The sequence below is a fragment of the Salvelinus alpinus genome, chromosome 16 (assembly GCF_045679555.1).
Source record: "Salvelinus alpinus chromosome 16, SLU_Salpinus.1, whole genome shotgun sequence".
NCBI lineage: Eukaryota > Metazoa > Chordata > Actinopteri > Salmoniformes > Salmonidae > Salvelinus > Salvelinus alpinus.
This window is the reverse complement of record NC_092101.1, coordinates 13675735-13700098: the sequence shown is the minus strand read 5'-3', so window position 1 is coordinate 13700098 and position 24364 is coordinate 13675735. Positions and strand designations below refer to the sequence as shown.

The 24364-nt window shown below is 43.6% G+C and overlaps 1 protein-coding gene across 2 annotated transcripts in view; it reads left to right on the top strand.

Annotated features, from left to right (window-relative positions):
• Window positions 1-24364, top strand: part of LOC139540880 (polyamine-transporting ATPase 13A3-like) — a 69846-nt gene that overhangs the window by 26902 nt on the left and 18580 nt on the right. For both annotated transcript variants that reach the window (XM_071344905.1, XM_071344904.1), the window contains exons 3-13: window positions 10258-10342; window positions 12164-12337; window positions 18126-18305; window positions 18487-18557; window positions 20114-20197; window positions 20672-20741; window positions 22199-22333; window positions 22894-22966; window positions 23284-23415; window positions 23626-23802; window positions 23961-24118. In XM_071344905.1, coding sequence (XP_071201006.1) covers window positions 10292-10342; window positions 12164-12337; window positions 18126-18305; window positions 18487-18557; window positions 20114-20197; window positions 20672-20741; window positions 22199-22333; window positions 22894-22966; window positions 23284-23415; window positions 23626-23802; window positions 23961-24118 — 1305 coding nt within the window. In that variant the 5' untranslated portion in view covers window positions 10258-10291. The remainder of the gene's footprint in view (window positions 1-10257; window positions 10343-12163; window positions 12338-18125; window positions 18306-18486; window positions 18558-20113; window positions 20198-20671; window positions 20742-22198; window positions 22334-22893; window positions 22967-23283; window positions 23416-23625; window positions 23803-23960; window positions 24119-24364) is intronic.

Genomic DNA, 24364 nt, shown 5'->3' with positions numbered 1-24364 from the left:
GTTGCAACACTCACTGCAGAGTTCCAAACTGCCTCGGAAAGCAACTTCAGCACAATAACTGTTCGTCTGGAGCTTCATGAAATGGCTGAGCAGCCGTACACAAGCTGAAGATCACCATGCGCAATGCCAAACGTCGACTGGAGTGGTGTAAAGTTCCATGAGAAGGATACCATGAGAAGCTACCTGCCCCAATGCATGGTGCCAACTATAAAGTTTGGAGGATAAATAATGGTCTGAGGCTGTTTTTCATAGTTCGGGCTTGGCCCCTTAGTTCCAGTTAAGGGAAATTATTAACGCTACAGCATACAATGACATTCTAGACTATTCTGTGCTTCCAACTTTGTGGCAACAATTTGGGGTTAGGCCCTTTCCTGTTTCAGCATGACAATGTCCTCACTAATGCGCTTGTGGCTGAATGGAAGCAAGTCCCTGCAGCAATGTTCCAACATCTAGTGGAAAGCCTTCCCAGAAGAGTGGAGGCTGTTGTAGCAGCAAAGGGGGGACCTACTCCATATTAATGCCCATGATTTTGGCATGAATTGTTCGATGAGTAGGTATCCACATACTTTTGGTAATGTAGGTAATTTCATGGGAAAATGTTTATAATCAGGCAGGTCTGCTTACCATACTTTTCTCATCTTTAAACTTTGTATTTCACCACTGCTTTCCCTTAGTTAAACCATGTAAGAGAGCAGTAGATGGGTTCTGAAAACCTTGGTTTACAACCGGTATCAAAAAATCCTCAGTTAAATTTTTAAAATTCAAGTTGTATAAAAAGTTGGTCACAAATCCCTCTCCCCTGAATTCTGCAAATTACAAAAAGTTTAACACATTTTACTCGCCTACTTCGAATGTCCCCCCCAAAAATATTTTACTAACAAATTCCAAGTCAACTTGGAAAATCAACTGTTGAATTAGAATAAGTAATCTACAACTATTCCATCTCCAATATATTGTTGAAATAAGACAGTGTTCCTGATGTTATCTCATGCGAATTTAATACTTTTTTTTGTGAATGTGGGTTCCTCTCTGTCAAAGAAAATAGAAAACTGATGGAAAGCCCTCGGATTACATTAATTTGACATGTCCCTTCTCTGCTTCAGTTTGATCCTCCTGGTGTAATAGAGGTAATTGGTAACTTAAAGATGTCATCTCATGAAGAGATTGGTGCCTCTTTGGTGAAATATGTGTCTTCCACGATTACTGAGCCTCTAACATATATCTTCCCCAAATCAATGCAAGCTGGTATTGTTCCTGAAGATGAGAAAATTGCCAAAGTTATCCTTCCTCTATAAGTCTGGGGATCCCAGTTCTTTTAGAAATTATCGGCCAATATCTGTACTACCACGTTTTTCTAAAATCCTAGAAAAATTGGTGTATAAGAGAATGTTGAAACATTTAAATGAACACTGTATCCTATATGAGCACCAATATGGTTTTCGTAAAAACTACTCCACAGTTGTGGCTCTTTTGCAACATGTGGATAATCTATAGAGCCCTAAACAATGAATACGTCCTTGACATCTTTTTAGATTTATCCAAAGCGTTTGACACGGTTGATCATGAAATATTACTTTCTAAATGGCATTATTACGGTTTTCAGGATTATACATATAATCGGCTATATAGTTATGTTTATGGTAGAGAACAATGTGTTTATCCAAATGGCTGTGCATCTACCAGAGCCAAGATATCCTGTGGCGTGCCAGAGGGTTACCTTTGTTATGCTTAATCTATATCAATGACCTAGCTGCTGTGTCTTACACCGTACTTCCCAATCTCTTTGCTGATGACACCAATTTTGTTTTTATCACACAATTTTTATTCACTAATTAATGAAGCCAACTCATGCATGGCCACATTTTCTGTATGGTTCCAGATAAAGAAATACATTTAAAATGTAAAAAATCCAACTTTATTGTATTCACTAGTAGGAAGAAATATTGTTTAAAAAAAAAAAAAAAAGTGCCAGAATCTCAGTTGGTGGGAATGAAATGGAACAAGTCACATCCACTAGATTCCTCAGTTTAATTGATAAGTTACCCTGGAAAGATCATATTCAATTTGTCTGCAGCAAAGTGATTAAATCTGTTGGTATCATCAGAAAGATTAGTGGTTTGGTTCATCATGCTTGCTATCTAACTCTATACTATAGCTTAATTTATCCATATCTAATTTACTATAATATGTCTGGGCCAGTACATATTCCTCCTACCTACACAAATTACTCATACAAAATAAACTAGCCACCTCTAATTACCTGGCTCCATCTGCACCTTTGTTTAAGAAACTCAATATCTTGTCTATTTAAGACAATGTGGGCCAATTATGCACTTTCAACTACAAATACTCAATACCTCCCAGACAGTTTACCTAAACCCTCCAATGGATTCTTCCAGGTTAATTCTGAAATCCATCTATATAACACATAGAGCTGACCCCCCCCATTTTAGAATAAGGCTGTAACGTAACAAAATGTGGAAAAAGTCAAGGGGTCTGAATACTTTCCGAAGGCACTGTATATCACAAGGAGTACATTTACCATTAATTCCTATAATTTCTCATCTACAATGTTTGTTACTTTGGTTATGGTCATTTATTTTAATGTATTCAATATTATTCCATTCTTCCAGTTGTCATTGTCGGAGTGGTCACATTGTTTGCAGAGTGCACAACCTATGCTACACTTGTGAGAAACAAGTTTTGGTTTATTTAATTCCATTTATGAGTTCTGTCAATTTAATCATTGTCTTTTGTTTGGCGTGCTCCTGTCAATGTTGAGTAAGGACGTAATGTTTCCTTCACCTCAATCAGCAAACAAACAACATCTGTTTTTACGTCCATTGAGAGTTACAATAGTTCTATGTATTTGAAAAATCTTTCCAGCTCTTTCCATTTTGATAATCACTCTGCATGAAAAGGAAACATGTCATGCTCTGATCCAGTGGAAACGTCATAAAATAGGCCTACCTGATTACTTCTTATCAGTGCTTGACTTGGACTGAAATAGGTTCCGGTACTCATTTTGGGTGCTGGTACTGTTTTATATTTAGGTGCAGGAGCGCCACAATACTTTTGAGCTAATATTCTACATAACAGGAACAGAAGCTCAAGCAGTAGAAAATGAGGTGCCGGTACTTAGCTCAGGTGAGCTCCTGCCCAAGTTGAGCACTGCTTCTTATCCCTTACGCAAATAGTTTACAGCTGTGTCTGTCCCTAGCTCATTGACTCGGGAATATAAAGTTTGCTAGTGCGAGCTTCAGGCCGGACCTAAGTTAATAGTTTATGCAAGGTTTCAAGTTCGTTGCAGACAGGCCATGAGTAGCCAATGTGATTTCTAGGATATTTATTTTGATCAGGTTATTTTCAACCTGCAGGCTGCGATGTTTTTATTTGTTGGCCTTTTACATAGTTTTAGGTTTATCATTTTCATTTAGATTTTGATAGAATTTTGATTAACCACATGACAATGATTTTGAGATATGATGACGTTATTATGAATTAAATTAAACGCTTTCACAAAAATGTGCATATGAAAACTAACTGGCACGCAGATCGGTAGAAATGGTAAGATAAATTGTTCCGACTCCTTGTTTGGCCTATTACCGGCAACTTCAGGAGAGTAACAGGCTGACTACACCGCTCGCTTCATGTGCGCAAGCATTGCAAAATAAGTTTAGAAATCTATATTATTCAATTATTGCACCCACACTGCTCGTGCGCGCCAACGAGCGTCTGCGTTGCCAAGGGCTAACAGGCTGACTACACCGCTTGCGTCGCATGAGCGAGCGTTGCAAAATAAATTTAGAAATCCATGGTACTCAATTATTGCACCCACACTGCTCGTGCGTGCCAACTAGCGTCTGCGTTGCCATGGGCTGAAATAGAAATCAGTTCTATTTCTGACACCGATCGCGCTGCAAGTCCTGCCTCTCCCATCTCCTCATTGGTTTATAGAAGCAGGTACCCAAGTGCCATCTCCTCATTGGTTATGCCCACGTGGGTGACTGAAAGACGAATGAGGTCAGTGGCAGTAATGCACCTAATTTATGAAAGTTGCCAATCTCAATATAAAGTCAAGAGAAGAAAAGGCCTGGAAGGAAGAGAGATGACTAGAAACGATTCGGTTGACCATTTTATGTGTGGATTAATTGGCGGAGCACAACAAAATGTGGAATAAGTCAGTGTATGAATACATTCTGAAGGCACTATGTTTACCAAACATGCCAAAGAAACATTAACTGCTCTATTCCTGTTTAGCTGGACTTAAAAGGTGAGGTATTGATGTTTTAGTCACAAGCAGAGGTTTTATTTTACCTTTATTTAACTAGGCAAGTCAGTTAAGAACAAATTCTTATTTACAATGATGGCCTAGGAACAGTGGGTTAACTGCCTTGTTCAGGGGCAGAACGACAGATTTTTACCTTGTCAGCTCGGGGATACGATCATACCTTTCGGTTACTGGCCCAACGCTCTAACCACCTACCTGCCGCCCCATAAATGTGTTGGGTTGGTTAGACCGTAGTCACGCCTCTGTTTTATTAGTGCTGAAATATAGATCAAATGGATGTATCTGTTCTGTATCCAGATAAATAATCCCCTCGTTATATGGCTGGTCATATTTTTATTTTTTATGGTGACAAAATCAATGGATGATGATGCCTTAAGTTACCTCAGTTTTTGCATTGACTCCAGTGCCAACCATCCAGCAATGTTTAACAATGAATGCCCTCAAAAGTCCCACACTGGTATTCTGTATACACTGTCTGGGAATGTTATGAACTGTCTGTTTGTCTTTAATACACTGCCCATGTCATTTCCACACACCATAGGGTGGCCTGCACAGCGGCCCGTCGCCCGCCCTGGACTCCTGACCTGCTGTAAAATAGTAGGAAGGGCTTGGTCCCAAGCTAAATATCCTGCTGTGTGCCAGGGAAAGAAAGGGCTGAGTGCTGTGGGCAGATAAGATCAGGGCCGGGGGCCAGTGGCACAGTGCAGGGGAGCGCGGCAGCGGGGCGGCCCAACCCAGCGCCGGCACTGACAGCCAGCCAGGGTTAGCCCTGATGCTGAGTCCCCTTTTCTCCCTCTCTCCCCTTTCACACTGCTCTTTCTCTGCGTCTCTCTCTCTCTCAATCTCTTTTCCCTTGTCGCTCCATTGTTGTTGCAACAATGTCCTGCCAAAAGCCCCTCTATATCGCTGCTGGGCCGGCCTGCCTCCCTCATGCATCCTTTTTTCTTCACCTTTGGGCCTTGAGAAAAGCCAGTCCCCTGAGAGCACAGTCAAAGTGTCTGCTCAGAGGCCTTGTTGGGGTAGGAATGGTTTCTGTAGTCTGTACCATGGCGATATACCCACACTCCATATGTGGAAGCAGAAGGCACCTGCTGTTTGTAGTGCACTTCAATGGGGCTCGACCTACATGAGGGGGAAAATATGTTGCTGCAGTCAAATATTTGGTGTGTGTAAAGAGGACGCACCTAATAAAAGTTAAGAGAGGCTTTGATGATTATAATAACCACTGGCAACATTGATGGCCAGAAGCTTCTCTGTTTTCAGTGACAAGTCTAATCCTGTAAAAGCGACTGAGCATTTTTGTCCTTGAGAGTGCTGTCTGTCTGCGCACAGACCCCACCCCCCCCGCTACAGATATACTGTACATTAATTTATCGCGATTCTCTCCAGCATGATATCTGACACCAGCCCAGCGATGGCGAAAGCCAGTCTGTTGTTTTTGTTGGGGGTGTGTGTTATCCCCCCTGCTGCAGCTAATCGCAGACATGCATGGGCCAGCCCGTTTCCTACCATAGCCCCAGACCTCAGCAGTGAGCCCAGCTAAATCTGGCGAACCTGTACCACACAACCGGCACATGTACAAAGAGAGGATGGACCTCCCTCTGGGTCAACCAGGCCTGCTATCATTTTTTAAATGTTTTAATAAAGGTATTTGTTATTTTCATTGCTGCCTAGTGCCCCTGGCACAATGGCCTTTCAATGTGGGGGCATTCAACCTGCTGCCATCATGCTCTGGTGGGCATCATGGAATCTGGTTGGAATTCCAAGCCTTCCGTAGTGTGACTCTGGAGACCGTCCCTATCATGTTGTCAGGATATGAGAAAACATTCCATGGGTTAGGGCCTCCCGTGTGGCGCAGCAGTCTAAGGCGTTACTAAAGACCCGGGTTCATTTCCCGGGCTGTGCCACAACCGGCCATGGCCAGGAGCCCCATAGGACTGCACACAATTGGCCCAGCGTCGTCCGGGTTAGAGGGTTTGGCCGGTTGGGCTCATCGCGCTCTTGCGACTCCTTTTAGCAGGCCGGGTGCCTGCGGGCTGACCCCGGTCGCCATTAGAACGGTGTTTCCTCCGACACATTGGTGCGGCTGGTTTCCTGGTTAAACTTGCGGGTGTTAAGTAGCGCGGTTGGGCAGGCCATGTTTCGGAGGACGCGTGACTCCACATTTGCCTCTCCCAAGCCCGTTGGGAAATTGCAGCGATGACACCGTAAATAACATTCTATGGTTTATTTGGTTTGATTTCAGTTTGGGGCTGATGTTGGAAGTTATGATTGCGTTGTCGTCTTTTTTCACTTCATGTCCATAACATTGAGAGTAATCTGGCCCTTGGGAGTTTAGCTAATTGTTTTGAAACGGACTGTTGCTGTAGACGCTACACATTTGTTGATTGAATAGATGCTTGTTTTTTAGCCAGATGCATGTTGAAGTTCTGTAGCGTCTCTTGCTGCATCTTTGATTCTCTTTCAGCTTTGGCTGTACTGGTTGATTCCAACTGCCTTTTGACCCTGACATTCCCCTTCAAACCCTTTCCTCTTTTGTACAGAGAGGTCAGGTTCCACTCAAAAAGGTCATTGCAGAACACACACACAGACACACACTCCCACTGAGTCCTGAGTCATCAGATGGGTGTTACTCAATACCCCCCATGGCTTTTCTCTCTCCCGCTCAGCTGTCCTCCAGGGATGGCCAGCTGTTGGGAAAGGAGCTTGTCACTGTCTGTGGGAGTGTTCCATACCGGTTGTCACAGCTGCACCACTCATGCTTTGTTTCAGGTGTTCTCCGGTCAACCGGCTATCTGATCCTGTAGGGACCTGCAGAGGCAAACCTAGAGTCATATGGCAAACCCAATGTCATACAGTAGGGCTACATACTCAATGCATGTAACTTACATTTGTTGACAATTTCGCTACCTTTTGTAAACAAAACACGTTTTATAAGGAGGATGGGATCCACCCAAATAATTTGGGTTCCTGGATCCTTTCACAGCATTATAAGGCTGCGTTGAGACAGTGACTTATCAATGACCCAAACCCAGCTCAGTTAATCCCTACCATTGTGACGCTGAGTTGTCATAATGCTTCAGCAAATGTACATTATACCAGGGGCGTTGGTAGACACAATGTAAGTAACTTAAATGTATGTCCCTCTAACTGCCCTGAATGTATCTGTTGATCCTACAGCTATTGTATGCAGCAATCATGTGCCTATGAACCAGATTTATACAGTTAGCACTGAGGCGGTGTGCCCTAGTAGGAAGACACTGTGCGCAGCTCACCCTGCACTAAGATAAATAACATGAGCATATCTACTTCTGCTAAGCTTCCCAGTAAAGCAGTGAAAACAAGTAAGCATACTAGACAAGTGCTCAAAATTGTCCAAGTTAACATATGTAGCTCAAGAAACAAGGTTCATGAAATCAATAATTTGCTAATAACCGATGACATTCATATTCTGACTATCTCTGAAATTCACTTAAATAATACCTTTTTATACAGCGGTATCAATAAAATGTTATAACACTTACATAAAAGACAGAAATGCCATTGGATGTGTTGCTGTTTATATTCAGAACCACATTCCTGTAAATCATAGACGATCTCATGTTAAAAACTGTAGTAGTAATATGCCTACAGGTTCATCTGCCTCACCTAAAGCCCGTTCGTGAGGGAAGCTGCTATAGACCAAGTGCTAACAGTCAGTATCTGGATAACGTGTGAAATGCTTGATAATGTATGTGATATCAAGAGGTATATTTTCTTCTGGGTGATTTTTAAATATTGACTGGCTTTCATCAAGCTGCCCACTCAAGAAAAGCTTCAAAAGGTAACCAGTGCCTCCAACCTTGTTCAGGTTATCAGTCAGGGTAGTTACAAACAGCACAGGAATGAAATCATCAACATGTATTGATCACATCTTTACTAATGCTGCAGAAACTTGCTTGAAAGCAGTATCCATATCCATCGCATGTAGTTATCACAATATAGTAGCCATATCTAGGAAAACCAAAGTTCCAAAGGCTGGGCCTAATATAATAGGTTATACAATAAGTTTTGTAGTGATTCCTATGTTAATGTAAAGAATATTTGTTGGTCCGTGGTGTGTAATAAGGAGCAAACAGACGCTGCACTTTTGCTTATTCCAGTTACTTGAAAAATTGTATGGTTGAGAGGGATGAGGCGAAAGGAATGAAAAATAAGTCTGGCTGTACAAGCGATTGGCAAACGTATTGCAAATTGAGAAATCATGGGACTAAACTGAATAAAAATAAGAAACTAAACTATGAAACAAAGATAAATTCTATAAAGAATGATAGTAAAAAGCTTTGGAGCACCTTAAATTATATTTTGTGAAAAAAGGCAAACTCAGCTCCATCGTTCATTGAATCAGATGGCTCATTCATCACAAAACCGAATGATATTGATTTTTTTAATTGGCAAGATTTGCAAACTTAGGCATACCAGCAACAAACGCTGACACTACACATCCAAGTATATCTAACCCAAATTATAAAAGACAAGCATTGTAATTTTGAATTCTGTAAAGTTAGTGTGGAAGAGGTGGATTTTTTGTTGTCTATCAACAATGACAAGCCATTGGGGTCTGACAACTTGGATGGTAAATTACTGAGTATAATAACGGACGATATTTGCCATATTTTCAATTTAAGCCTACTAGAAAGTGTGCCCCCAGGCCTGGAGGGAAGCAAAAGTCATTCCGCTACCTGAGAATAGTAAAGCCCCCTTTACTGGCACAAATCAGCCTGTTACCAACCCTTAGTAAAAAAAAAAAAAAAATCTATCTTTTACTAATGACATGCAACTGGCCTTGAGTAAAGTCACTGTGTCTATGTATGCGGAGGACTCAACACTACACGTCAGCTACTACAGCGACTGAAATGACTGCAACACTTAACAAAGAGCTGCAGTTAGTTTGAGTGGGTGGCAAGGAATGTTAGTCCTAAATATAAAGCATTATATTTGGAACAAATCATTCACTAAACCCTAAACCTCAACTAAATCTATAATAAATGATGTGCAAATTGAGCAAGTTGAGGAGACTAAACTGCTTGGAGTAACCCTGGATTATAAACTGTCATGGTCAAAACATGGGGAGAAGTCTGTCCATAATAATGTGCTACTCTACCTTCTTCACAGCACTATCATCAAGGCAGGTCCTACAGGCCCTAGTTTTGTCGCACCTGGACTAGTGTTCAGTAGTGTGGTCAGGTGCCACAAAAAGGGACATAGGAAAATTGCAAATGGCTCCGAACAGGGCAGCACGGCCGGCCCTTGGATGTACACAGAGTTAACATTAATAATATGCACGTCAAAGTGGAGAAGAGATTGACTTCATCACTACTTGTATTTGTGAGAGGTGTTGACATGTTGAATGCACATGTTGAATCGGACACCCATGCATAACCCACAAGACATGCCACGAGGTCTCTTCACAGTCCACAGACTATGGGAGGCGCACAGTACTACATAGAGCCATGACTACATGAAACTCTATTCCACATGAAGCAGGAACATTTTATTTTTAAAGAAAAATACACCTTATGGAACAGCGGGAACTGTGAACCAATACAAAGATAGGCACAGACACATGCATACACACACAATAACATATGCACTATACACACATGGATTTTGTACTGTAGATATGTGGTAGTAGTGGAGTAGAGGCCTGAGGGCACACAGTGTGTTAAACTTGTGAATGTAATGTCCAGTCTATTCTAGTTAATCATTCATTCAGTTGTCCAACTGTGCGTATATGGCTCTGGTTTCAGTCACTGCACAGGTGGTGGGGTTGATCTCATTGGACTCACTTGACGGTTCAGGGTGGTTGAGTCATGTTCTGGTATGCACTGGGTTGGACACCCACTCTGAGATATACTCATGCCCTTGTACTGGGGTAGACTCACGGTCTCATGTAGTGGTGTCATTGTGCTCTTGTTTCAATGAAGCGGTGCTCAGTGGGCTTGGTGACTCATCTGCAGAATGGAGAAAGAAGACCTGAAGATCGTGAACAAGGATGAGGAGGATGAGATGGTGTGTTCCCTCATTTTATTACCTCTTTATACCTTATCCCCCCCCCCCCCTTTCCTTCACTCACTCACACTCGCACGGCCCTGCTACACTACAGCCATCGGGCGTCCGGCATTGCCATCAGCCATTGAGGGAATGCTTCCTTTGAAATCATTTGAAAGGCGCTATACTGCCCGTGTTGCGCTCATATTGCGTCACGTCCAATGGCAGCGTCCAACTCAAGAATCGCCAAGGTTCAATTCTCGATGGCTGAATTAAAGTAATGACAAATAGTTGATTTTGGTTGCATATGGCCTCCAAGAAGCTACTAGCTAGCAGAAACTCTAGCTAGCTACATTGACTATTTTCACAATGTAAACAAAAGCTTCTTGTGTAATTAGAGGATCATTTAGTACAACCACTAGCAACATTTTAATGAGTACTTGCGATAAACTGAACCAAACCTATTGTACTTACGCGTAATCGATGAATATGGTACAGTAGGGGAAAATAGAATAGACACTTCCCCTCTGCTGTCAAAACAGCGCACTCTGTGTAGCAGGTAGTGTCACATTGACGCGACGCTGATGGCAAAGTAACTTGACTCGTATAGTGGAGCTGAAGTGTCTCTTGCTCTCTCACACTGTGTCACAGCTACACCACTCAGGCTCCGCTCTCAGGTCAACCGGCTGTCTGAGCCTGTAGGAACTGGCAGAAGCAAACCCAGAGTCATATGGCAAACCCAATGTCATACAGTAGGACTACATTTGGCCAACTCGAGTAGGACAGCATGTTGGAGAGTATTCCAACACTGTCCGGTCTAGTCTATTCTAGTTTATCATTAATTCAGTTGTCCAACTGTGCGTCTCTCGCTCGCTCTGTCCCTCTCATTTGGTTGCTCTCTCTCGCTCTGTTGCTATTGCTCACACGCTTCCTCTCTCCGTCTCTTGCTCTTTCGGTCTCTCATTCTTGCTGTCTCTCCATCGCTCTCTCGCTCGCTGTCTCTCCATCGCTCTCTCGCTCGCTGTCTCTCCATCGCTCTCTCGCTCGCTGTCTCTCCATCGCTCTCTCGCTCGCTGTCTCTCCATCGCTCTCTCGCTCGCTGTCTCTCCATCGCTCTCTCGCTCGCTGTCTCTCCATCGCTCGCTCGCTCGCTCTCTCATTGCTCGCTCGCTGTCTCATTGCTCGCTCGCTGTCTCATCGCTCGCTCGCTGTCTCCATCGCTCTCTCGCTCGCTCGCTGTCTCCATCGCTCTCTCGCTCGCTCGCTGTCTCCATCGCTCGCTCGCTCGCTGTCTCCATCGCTCTCTCGCTCGCTCGCTGTCTCCATCGCTCTCTCGCTCGCTCGCTGTCTCCATCGCTCGCTCGCTCGCTCGCTGTCTCCATCGCTCGCTCGCTCGCTGTCTCTCCATCGCTCGCTCGCTGTCTCTCCATCGCTCGCTCGCTGTCTCTCCATCGCTCGCTCGCTGTCTCTCCATTGCTCGCTCGCTCGCTGTCTCTCCATTGCTCGCTCGCTCGCTGTCTCTCCATTGCTCGCTCGCTCGCTGTCTCTCCATTGCTCGCTCGCTCGCTGTCTCTCCATCGCTCGCTCGCTGCCTCATTGCTCTCTCGCTCGCTCCCTGTCTCTCGCACACTCTCGTGCAAACACAGCCTGGCTAGCTACTGCCCCCTTTGAAGATTCAGACATATTACGAAACAGACTCGATCCTCTCTATCCTCTCAATCCGTTTATGACGTGACACACATTTGACAGAAGTACCGAAAAAGTACAGTTTCGGTGTACCGTGCAACACTAATATGAACTACAACTTTAACCGTCCTCTCTCCCCTCCATGGCCCCCTCTAGGAGCTCCAGGGGTACCGTGTGTGTCGGTGGCGCGTGGCGCTGGTGGGTCTTTGGGTGCTCTGTACGGGGGGCTTCCTTCTGCTGCTGCTCTACTGGATGCCAGAATGGTGTGTGAAGGCCACCTGTAGCCGGACCACTGTCAGAGAGGCCGAAGTGGTGCTGCTCCAATCCACCGTAAGTCATTGTCCTCGTTACTATGGCAGAAACCATTCTTGATATTTCAGTAACTATTTTATTTTCAGCCACCAATTTGTAATTAAAAATAAATATATTAGGCCTTAATTAAGTGTTTTTCTTATTCAAACATTAAGTCACTAGCAGTACCCCGCCCTTACATGCGGTAAATCATTGGAAATTAATCATTCTAGATAATGCAATTCCCCCCTCCTGCAAATAAAAATGTGTATCTGAGTCGTTCCACCAATTCAGTGCCCTTTGAGATGTGTAACATGGTGCTTATTTGGGGGGGATGGGCCTAATTTTAAGATTCTGTCATAAAGAGCACATGTTCAACTTAATAAAAAACATGTTTTTTCCCCAACTTGAGGTTAAATAATGGCTCTCTATAATTTTTTTGTGTAGTTTTAGTAGTTCTGAAAGCAGCAACCAAGCGCCAAATGGGGTCCCTGAAAGTTGTGTACTATGTTATCACGTAATTGCTGTCAAACCCCTGCAACTGTGCACAAAGACATACACGTGCTTGGGCTCAAATCAAATCAAAATGAAATGTATTTATGTAGCCCTTCTTACATCAGCTGATATATCAAGGTGCTGTACAGAAACAGGAAAAACTCCCTAGAAAGGCCAAAACCTAGGAAGAAACCTAGAGAGGAACCAGGCTATGAGTGGTGGCCAGTCCTCTTCTGGCTGTGCCGGGAGGAGATTATAACAGAACATGGCCAAGATGTTCATAAATGACCAGCATGGTCAAATAATAATAATCACAGTAGTTGTCGAGGGTGCAACAAGTCAGCACCTCAGGAGTAAATGTTAGTTGGCTTTTCATAGCCGATCATTGAGAGTATCTCTACCGCTCCTGCTGTCTCTAGAGAGTTGAAAACAGCAGGTCTGGGACAGGTAGCACGTCCGGTGAACAGGTCAGGGTTCCATAACCGCAGGCAGAACAGTTGAAACTGGAGCAGCAGCACGGCCAGGTGGACTGGGTACAGCAAGGAGTCATCATGCCAGGTAGTCCTGAGTCATGGTCCTAGGGCTCAGGTCCTCCGAGAGAGAATTAGAGAGAGCATACTTAAATTCACACAGGACACCGGATAAGACAGGAGAAATACTCCAGATAGAACAGACTGACCCTAGCCCCCCGACACATAAACTACTGCAGCATAAATACTGGAGCCTGAGACAGGAGGGGTCAGGAGACACTGTGGCCCCATCCGATGATCTGTGGCCCCATCTTCAGTAAAGACTTAAAGGTTGAGACCGAGTCTGCGTCTCTCACATGGGTAGGCAGACCATTCCATAAAAATGGAGCTCTATAGGAGAAAGCCCTGCCTCCAGCTGTTTGCTTAGAAATTCTAGGGACAATTAGGAGTCCTGCGTCTTGTGAACGTAGCGTGCGTGTAGGTATGTACGGCAGGACCAAATCGGAAAGATAGGTAGGAGCAAGCCCATGTAATGCTTTGTAGGTTAGCAGTAAAACCTTGAAATCAGCCCTTGCCTTAACAGGAAGCCAGTGTAGGGAGGCTAGCACTGGAGTAATAGGATCAAATTTTGGGGTTCTAGTCAGGATTCTACCAGCCATATTTAGCACTAACGGAAGTTTATTTAGTGCTTTATCCGGGTAGACGGAAAGTAGAGCATTGCAGTAGTCTAACCTAGAAGTAACAAAAGGTCATTTTTTTAACAAAGTTTCAGATTTTTGCAATGTTACGTAGATGGAAAAAAGCTGTCCTTGAAACAGTCTTGATATGTTTGTCAAAAGAGAGATCAGGGTCCAGAGTAACGCCGAGGTCCTTATTTGAGACGACTGTACAACCATCAAGATTAATTGTCAGATTCAACAGAAGATCTCTTTGTTTCTTGGTACCTAGAACAAGCATCTCTGTTTTGTCCGAGTTTAAAAGTAGCTATCCACTTCCTTATGTCTGAAACACAGGCTTCTAGCGAGGGCAATTTTGGGACTTCATGTTTCATTGAAATGTACAGCTGTGTGTCATCGGCATAGCAGTGAAAGTTAACATTATGTTTTCAAATGACATCCCCAAGAGGTAAAATATATAGTGAAAACAATAGTGGTCCTAAAACGGAACCTTGAGGAACACCGAAATTTACAGTTGATTTGTCAGAGGACAAACCATTCAGAGACAAACTGATATCTTTCCGACAGATAAGATCTAAACTAGGCCAGAACTTGTCCGTGTAGATCAATTTGGGTTTCCAATCTCTCCAAAAGAATGTGGTGATCGATGGTATCAAAAGCAGCACTAAGGTCTAGGAGCACGAGGACAGATGCAGAGCCTCGGTCTGACGCCATTAAAAGGTAATTTACCACCTTCACAAGTGCAGTCTCAGTGCTATGATGGGGTCTAAAACCAGACTGAAGCATTTCGTATACATTGTTTGTCTTCAGGAAGGCAGTGAGTTGCTGCGCAACAGCTTTTTCCTATTATTTTGAGAGCAATGCAAGATTCGATATAGGCCGATAGTTTTTTATATTTTCTGGGTCAAGGTTTGGTTTTTTCAAGAGAGGCTTTATTACTGCCACTTTTAGTGAGTTTGGTACACATCCGGTGGATAGAGAGCCGTTTATTATGTTCAACATAGGAGGGCCAAGCACAGGAAGCAGCTCTTTCAGTAGTTTAGTTGGAATAGGGTCCAGTATGCAGCTTGAAGGTTTAGAGGCCATGATTATTTAAGAGATATAGTACTAAAACACTTGAGTGTCTCCCTTGATCCTAGGTCCTGGCAGAGTTGTGCAGACTCAGGACAACTGAGCTTTGGAGGAATACGCAGATTTAAAGAGGAGTCCGTAATTTGCTTTCTAATGATCGTGATCTTTTCCTGAAAGAAGTTCATGAATTTATTACTGCTGAAGTGAAAGCCATCCTCTCTTGGGGAATGCTGCTTTTTAGTTAGCTTTGTGACCATATCAAAAAGAAATTTCGGATTGTTCTTATTTTCCTCAAGTTGGAAAAATAGGATGATCGAGCAGCAGTGAGTCTCACCCCACAAACTCATTTAAACTTGCAACCTCATTGGACATCATTCCACCTGCCAGTCGACATTGCTGGCTAATTCCTTGATGTACAGACTAGTATGTTACATGCTATATGTGTGTTGTCGTGATTTGCGCCTGGTAAAAACCTTAGTTTATTGTTCAATATATAAAAAATGTCTAACTAAATACACCAGTGACACCATTGAGGAGATACAGGTTGTGAGCATAGTGTTTCTGATCGGTTTGAGAATTGTCTTCTAATGTATTTGTCTGGCTAAAATGGCATGTTTAGCGAACGTAATTTTCTGCTTGGTTTCCAGAGAAATGGAGCCTATTGATAGCGAAATTAACAAGGTCTAATAGATATATGGTTCATTATGCATGTACGAGACATACATTGACACATTGGTTCCAAAATGGGAGGGTTAAAAAATAACAATGTTTTCATCCTCTGGAACGCCTCTAAGTGCCAAATAAAGTATCAGGGTTGACTGTAACAAGCATCAATCCCCTTGTGACAGGGCAAATGGAAACTTGTGTGCAACAGGGAGGGGCAATTAAATGTAAGCTTCACACAAAAAAAATTGTCATTGTTCGAACATTTCTAGCCTGTCTATCTATGTGTAACAAGGTTGACCTGTTATGCTTGACCCACTCAGTTTTCTGTTACAAAACACCAGAAAATGGCCAAAAATAGTAGAATAAGCTCACCTGCTTTTACACTATGATTTGACTATTAGATGTTAAAAGTTTTTTTTTGCTGCAATTTTTTGAATAAAATGCAATATGTTAAAACGAGAGTTCAGTTCACGTAACAGGGTTGACCTTAAAATTAGGGACATGCTGAATTTTGGCACTAACAAGACTTTATTCATATAAAAATCTGATTTATTGAATTGTCCATGTGGTCTATATTAAAGGGCACTTAATTGAATGTAACAGGCTTTTAAAATTCAATATTGGTGCACAATTTGTCCTTAAAATATTAAAAGGCACTCATTTTGTGGAATGACTCATCTGTTCAGCTTTTTGGTCTCTGGATAGACTATAATACCCATATTCTCAACGCCGGAGCATAACAAACTCCCATAGGCCTATTTCCTGTGGGATCATGGCACTTGCTTTCTCTTTAAAATGAAATGTTAGCCTACAATGAACCCATGTTATCCATATATAGGCAACTGCTAACATAATGGAGACACTTGAGTAAATGAGGGATACACAGTACAGTATATTGAAATCAGGTCCTTCCACACAGGTGTGGTTCCATTAAGCAATTATATCCCATCATGCTTAGGAACATGTATAAAAATTCTGGGCAGGCCATTATTTTGGCTATCTTGGCTATGCCCCCATAGGATGACAATGTCCCCATCCACAAGACAGGTTTGGTTACTGAATGGTTTGATGAGCATGCAAACGATGTAAACCATATGCCATGGCCATCACCAGATCTCAACCCAATTGAACACTTATGGAAGATTCTGGAGCGGTGCCTGAGACAGCGTTTTCCACCACCACCAACAAAACACCAAGTGATGGAATTTCTCGTGGAAGAATGGTGTCGCATCCCTCCAGTATAGTTCCAGGCACTTGTAGAATCTATGCCAAGGTGCATTGAAGTTGTTCTGGCTCGTGGTAGCCCAATGAGCCAGAATGAGCCCTTATTAAGACACTTTTTATGTTGGTATTTCCTTTTCTTGGGCAGTTACCTGTACTCTATTTTAAAAAACAGTATAGTTTCAGACTAACTTTTTCCCCTTTTGGCACTGGTGCCACTGCCACTAACATTTTCAGTTGGTGGCACCAGCCCATGATTTTGTTACGACATCACGCAATAGAAAACATTTGGAATAATGTTATAGGGTAATTTTCAGTGCTATTGAGATGGTATGATTCAAGAAATAAGTAGTTTTGTCTAACATGTCCAAGCAGGAATGCATGATAAATATATTTTGACGTGCAATACCTAAACCAGTGATTGGCATGAATTTGGGTTGCCAATTAGGCTATTGTTGCTACAGTTTTGCTGTCAAGATAGGGCTCCGGAATTGCAGATTTATTTTGTTCAATAGAGATGAATTTGCTTATCTTTTTTTGAACAAATAGCACAGGCTAATTGACTTTGGGCAACTTGAAACCAAAACTACAACAAACTAGAGTTTTTGTTTGTTTTTTTGCCCATTTGCATTTTAATGCAGGAATCAGGATGCTAATGTTTGACCAAATCATGGTTTTAGCTCCCCCAAAAATATACCGTTTTGAGTGAAGTGACCAGGTAGAATTTGTAGCTCGCAATGATGCGACCACATCCAAGCGTGGAGGTGTAGTTTATACACCTATCTAGTGTGTCTACCAGCTTTCGTTTGTTGCCTATGTTTTAACATAGTGCTTATTTGACTCATTATATACCTTTATTTGAAAGGATTTGAGGGTTAGTTTAAGAGTTTGGGAAAACAGGGCAGCGGGTCATCATCAGATTTTACACACGGGCCCGCCATAGACTATAAGCGCAGCAGTGCAGTTGATATTGTACCGGGGATTATATTTCTATTGTGATGAATAATTATCATGGTAAATTGGAATGTCCCGTCAATGAGCATAGTGGATAGAAAAATACCAAACCAGGATAATGCATCAAAATCTACAAGAGCAGACTCTCCCTCAATGAATCTGAAGCTGTTCCCATACAAAGGTTTATTTTATTTTTGCTTCACTAAGTAACGGGAATACAAGACAACCTGTCACCGCTGATGCTATGTGTGTGTGTGTGTGTGTGTTTCTCAGGATGAGTTTAAGCGCTGGTTCCTAGCCAAGGTGCGTGTGATGCTGGCCCCAGGGAGGAACCCCTTTGACAGCCTGGAGACCCAGACCACTCCCCCCATGGCCAACGGACACTCCCCCCACTCCTCGAACAGCCCCAGCCAGGAGTTCAACAGGAAGTATGCAGAGTACCAGCCCACTCAGGTAATAACACGTGATGGCACACACAGTAGCATACATGGATGGTCTTTTTACTTATTTTACCTGTCTTTCTCTCACACAGTCACAAAAATATAAATGTTCATGGTCAATTGGGGGGGGTGCACAAAAAAGTTTCTGCCTTCTGTTGATAACATTGTTTTATTATTTTTTCTTCTCGTTTCAGATTCGCTATTTTACACTCCATAGCACAAAGTACTACTGGAACGACGAGGGCCAGAATTTTGAGGTGTTAACGTAAGCAATTTAACGAACCATAATTATATTCAGTGACCTGGAAACTTTTCTGACGTTACAGTGCATTCAAAAGTATTCAGACGCCTTCAATTTTTCCACATTTTGTTACGTTACAGCCTTATTATAAAATAGATTAAATGCATACATCTCATCAATCTACACACAATACCCCATGACAAAGCGAAAACAGGTTTTTAGAAAATGTTTACAAATGTATAAAAAAAAAAAAATATATATATATATATATATACAAGTATTCAGACCCTTTGCTATGAGACTCGAAATTGAGCTCAGGTGCATCCTGTTTCCATTGATCATCCTTGAGATGTTTCTACAACTTGGAGTCCACCTGTGGTAAATTCGATTGATTGGACATGATCTGGAAAGGCACACACCTGTCTATATAAGGTCCCACAGTTGACTGTGCATGTCAGAGCAAAAACAATGCCACGTAGTTGAAGGAATTGTCCGTAGAGCTCCGAGACAGGATTGTGTCGAGGCACAGATTTGGGGAAGGGTACCAAAACATTTCTGCAGCATTGAAGGTCCCCAAGAACACAGTGGCCTCATCATTCTTAAATCGAAGAAGTTTGGAACCACTAAGACTCTTCCTAGAGCTGGCTGCCCGGCCAAACTGAGCAATTGGGGGAGAAGGGCCTTGGTCAGGGAGGTGACCAAGAACCCGATGGTCACTCTGACAGAGCTCCAGAGTTCCTCTGTGGAGATGGGAGAACGTTCCAGAAGGACAACCATCTCTGCAGCACTCCACCAAACAGGCCTTTATGGTAGAGTGGCCAGACGGAAGCCATTCTTCAGTAAAAGGCAAATGACAGCCTGCTTGGAGTTTGCCAAAAGGCACCTAAAGGACTCTCAGAACATGAGAAACAAGATTCTCTGGTCTGATAAAACCAAGATTGAACTCTTTGGCCTGAAAGCAAAGCATCACGTCTGGAGGAAACCTGGCACCATCCCTACGGTGAAGCATGGTGGGGACAGCATCGTGCTGTGGGGATGTTTTTCAGCGGAAAGGACTGGGAGACTTGTCAGGATCGAAGGAAAGATGAATGGAGCAAAGTACAGAGATCTTTGATGAAAACTTGCTCCAGAGCCCTCAGGACCTCAGACTGGGGCAAAGGTTCACCTTCCAACAGGACAACGACCCTAAGCACACATCCAAGACAACACAGGAGTGGCTTCGGGAAAAGTCTCAATGTCCTTGAGTGGCCCAGCCAGAGCCTGGAATTGAACCCAATCAAACATCTCTGGAGAGACCTGAAATTAGCTGTGCAGCGATGCTCCCCATCCATCCTGACAGAGCTTGAGAGGATCCGCAGAGAATGGGAGAAATTCCCCAAATACAGGTGTGCCAAGCTTATAGCGTCATACCCGAGAAGACTCAAGGCTATAATCGCTGCCAAAGGTGCTTCAACAAAGGGTCTGAATACTTATGTAAATGTGATATTTCCATTTTTATGTGTGTGTGTATCCAAGCAAATGTGTTCCAGTGGAGATTTCTGGTTTCCCCTCTTTCACGCATGCCTACGCACACACCACAGGGGCTTGGAAGACCTGGAGGTGACCTGTTCCAACATCCACTCAGAGCACAGCACGGGGCTCACCAGCAACCAGCAGGAGTACAGGTAGAGACTATTCTATTGCACTTTACCCTCGACTGGACTTCGGACTACAGCTACTACTGCAGCTTATTGAATAACCCTGGGGTTTGCCCTTTCCTATGGTAGATTCACCACCCCCATCCCCCAGTGCTAGACTTCACAACCGCCGGCCACAGCAGCATCTCTTGTCGCCTTAGACGACCGGACATCTAATAGCCCAGTCACCTAACAAAGCCCTGACAACACCTGATAATAGCCCTGCTGTCAGTCTGCTCAGAACTGGCCTAATGCTCCCTGTGTATCACATACCCAGCGTCGTGTGTGTGTGTGTGTGTGTGTGTTGAGTGTGACTCTGACCTACTTAATGCAGCACTGTCAGTGTCTGCACCTTATCAAGGGTTTTATTACAACCCTTTACAACGGTTTGTTATAAAGTGTAATGAGCTGTTAGTGTTTGAACTGTAAATGTTGAACCCGTTCTCTCATTCTTTTCCACAGGAGACTGTTTTTTGGAGTGAATGAAATTGCAGTGAAAGTGCCTTCAGTTTTCAAGCTGCTAATCAAAGAGGTATGAGAGGTTTTGGGGTTTAAATAGGAATAAGGCGTTCATATCCACTACTTAAAGAATGCTTGATGTTCTTGCCATGGATCCTTTTTCATTATCTCTGAGAAGTAATTGATATCATTGGCCTACAGTGAGTGTACAAAACATTAGGAACACCTGCTCTTTCCATGACATACTGACCAGGTGAAAGCTACTCTCCCTTATTGATATCACCTGTTAAATTCACTTCAATCAGTGTAGATGAAGGGGAGAAGACATGATAAAGAAGGGTTTTTAAGCCTTGAGACAATTGAGACATGGATTGTGTATGTGTGCAATTCAGAGGGTGAATGGGCAAGACAAAAATTAAGTGCCTGAGTGTTTCAAGAACTGCAACGCTGCTGGGTTTTTCCGCTCAAAAGTTTTCGGGTGTATCAAGAATGGTCCACCACCCAAAGGACATACAGCCAACTTGACACAACTGTGGGAAGTATTGGAGTCAACATGGGCCAGCATCCTTGTGGAACGCTTTCGACACCTTGTAGAGTCCATGCACCAATAAATTGAGGCTGTTCTGAGGGCAAAAGGGAGTCCAACTCAATATTAGGAAGGGGTTCCTAATGTTTTGTGCACATATATATATTTGTAATAATTTACATCCAAAGGTGCATATGAAAATCAATAGCTATTTTATCTGTGATCCTGATACAGATGTAGGATCTTAATTTGAGCCTGTTTGCTACAGCTGGAAAAGAATCCTTTAGCAACAGAAAATGTGAATTATTATGTGAATTTTAATTCATGGACATTTTTGTAGGGGTTACATTTTTCATAAGGGAAAATCAAGTCTGAAATTTCAAAGTCGAAATTACAAACTTCAGAAGCACTTTTAAAGCTCAAATACACTACAAGTTTTACATTTACAGCTCTCCTGCAACAGTGTGGTCCAAATAATGAGAATCATATCCAAGAGCTGTGCGTGGCATTCTAATGAGAACATTCTGTTGAATGGAAGCCAACGGGTTTTAAAAAAAATGTTTTTTTAAATGACCGGACATAATGATTCTGAGTTGTTGCAGGGAGGTTGTCTTTAGTCTAATGAGTGAACAGGGCTAACAATGGCAATACAAACAGCATTTTCCACCTCCGCAGTTCCTCTCAGCTCCTTATTGTCTTTCTATCTCTCTGACGTCTCTCTCGCTCTTTCTGACCTCACACTCTCTGCGACAGTCTCCATCTCGCTCTCTGTCTCTCTCTGTTGTGCGCTCTGTATAAAGAAACACATTGAACCATATGTGTCAATCAAGGGATATTTGGCATTCATTTATACCATCTAAACACTTACGCCAAACCATGACTGGTTAAGTCTGGCTTAATCAGTCATTATTCTAGTAGTATGTCAAAATGGATGTCTTTTGTTGCAGCTTGTTGTTTTGAAGAAGTTGGCTGAACTACCTGTCACCCGGTCTTTCCTCCTGCAGGTCCTCAACCCTTTCTACATCTTCCAGCTCTTCAGTGTGATCCTGTGGAGCGCAGACGAGTACTACTACTACGCCGTAGCCATCGTCTTCATGTCGGTCATATCCATAGCTACCTCTCTGTACACCATTAAAAAGGTACGTCGGCCCCCCTCACGTTCCCTTCTTTGTCTTTCTCCCCTTTCTCAACTCTTCCTTCCTTCCTCCATTTTTACAACATTTATGAAATAATCCAAAGTTAAAGGTGAATCTGGGGCCTTGCTGAACCAGCCTGAGCTCAACAAAGCTAGACTAAGCCAGAGTTAACTGCAATAGCCCCCTCCCCACTCTAATCCCAGAACCATTCAGGCCTGCATGAAAGGGCCCATCTCTGTATGGTCTGCTGCCCCCGAGGCCCTGGGTTCACCCCCTTACAATCACACCGCATAGGTAGGGAGATGGAGGAGGAGGGGTGGAGACTTCTGCCGGTGCCCTGGGTTTACCCAAAGCCCCCTTTAGAATCACACTGCATTTGTGAAGAGAAGGATATGTAGAGGAAGGGCATGGATGGAGAAAGGGTGGAAGAAGAGGGAGGGGGTGAAGGCTTCTCTCTAACCCCGAGGGAAATTAGAAGCTGTTAGCTAGAGGCCTGTTTTTCTAGCACCTGATGTGTGGTTCTGCTTATTTTCTGTTTTCTGAAACTATTCTCTACTTTTCAGCAATACGTCATGCTTCACGACATGGTGGCAGCACACAGTATTGTCCGTGTTTCAGTCTGCAGAGCCAACAACGGTTTGTCTAACTTACCTCATTTCGATTTTATGCACTTTGGCTAGTGTTCAATTAGCCGCTAGAAGGTCACACTTTTTTTGTGGGTGTCTGCGGCAGTGGGCTCAGGCTGTGCATATGATGCCTCAGCGTTTTTCCCCTGCTGCCCAGAGTGGCAAGAGTAATGAGAGATGTGTGGAACAAGAAAGATGCACGGATTACCTCTCGTTTTCTCTCTCCCTTACCTCCCTCTACTTTCCCTTCCTTTCTCTCTTTCCTCTGCTCTCCCCCCTGTCTCCACACCTACTGCCTCTCTCCTCCTTTGTGTTGGATCATAGCAGACATCGAGGAGGCCCTGTCCACTGACCTGGTGCCCGGCGATGTCATGGTCATCCCTAGCAACGGGACCATCATGCCGTGTGATGCGGTGCTGGTCAGCGGCACCTGCATTGTCAACGAGAGCATGCTGACAGGTGTGACCTGGATATTCTGCCACAGACAGACAGACGTTGGTCTGTCTGTCTGTCTCACTACCCAAATACAAAATGTATATTTTACATTTGTGCAAAGCAGCACACAACACTACACTCTGTAAATGCTGTATACTTATACATCAAAGCTCCCAGACTCAACCTCAGTCTCCCCTCCTGTCCCTGTCTCTCCCCCCTCCTCCCCCCCCCAAGGCGAGAGTGTGCCCGTCACCAAGACCAACCTCCCCAACCCGGGTGAGGGGGACAAGGAGGGTGACGGGGCCTACAGCATGGAGGAGCACAAGAGACACACCCTCTTCTGTGGCACACACATCATCCAGACTCGTTTCTACTCAGGGGAACTGGTCAAGGCAGTGGTGGTCCGCACAGGTTAGTGTGTATGTGTCCTCAGTCACAACACGCGCGAACACTACCTATTTTATTTTTGTTCGATCATGATCTGCCCTCAGATTTATTTTTAGGACCAGTTGTCACATTCTGAATTCTGCTATCTAAATATGCTCGTCCGTGTCCCCCTCCCCCACCAGGCTTCAGCACAGCTAAGGGCCAGCTGGTGCGCTCCATCCTCTACCCCAAGCCCACGGACTTCAAGCTGTACCGCGACGCCTACCTCTTCCTGCTGTGCCTGGTGGCTATAGCCGGTATCGGCTTTGTCTACTCCATCGTCCTCAGCATCATGAACAAGGTACTGGACTGAACATAGCAGGACGCTCTCTCACGGGGCTACTGCCGGGCTGGGGAGAAAGAGAAGGGAAGAAGTGAGTCAGGGAAGAGGGAGAGTGACTAGTCCTTTTTAGATGGTGTCTAGGTCAGTGGTCATGTGGTCAGGGCATTTCATTGGAAAATGGAGTTGAACTGAAAAAGACTGGCTATTTGGCATCACGTTCAATTCCTACATGAATTCCTATTGTATTGGACTTGTTTTCTTTGC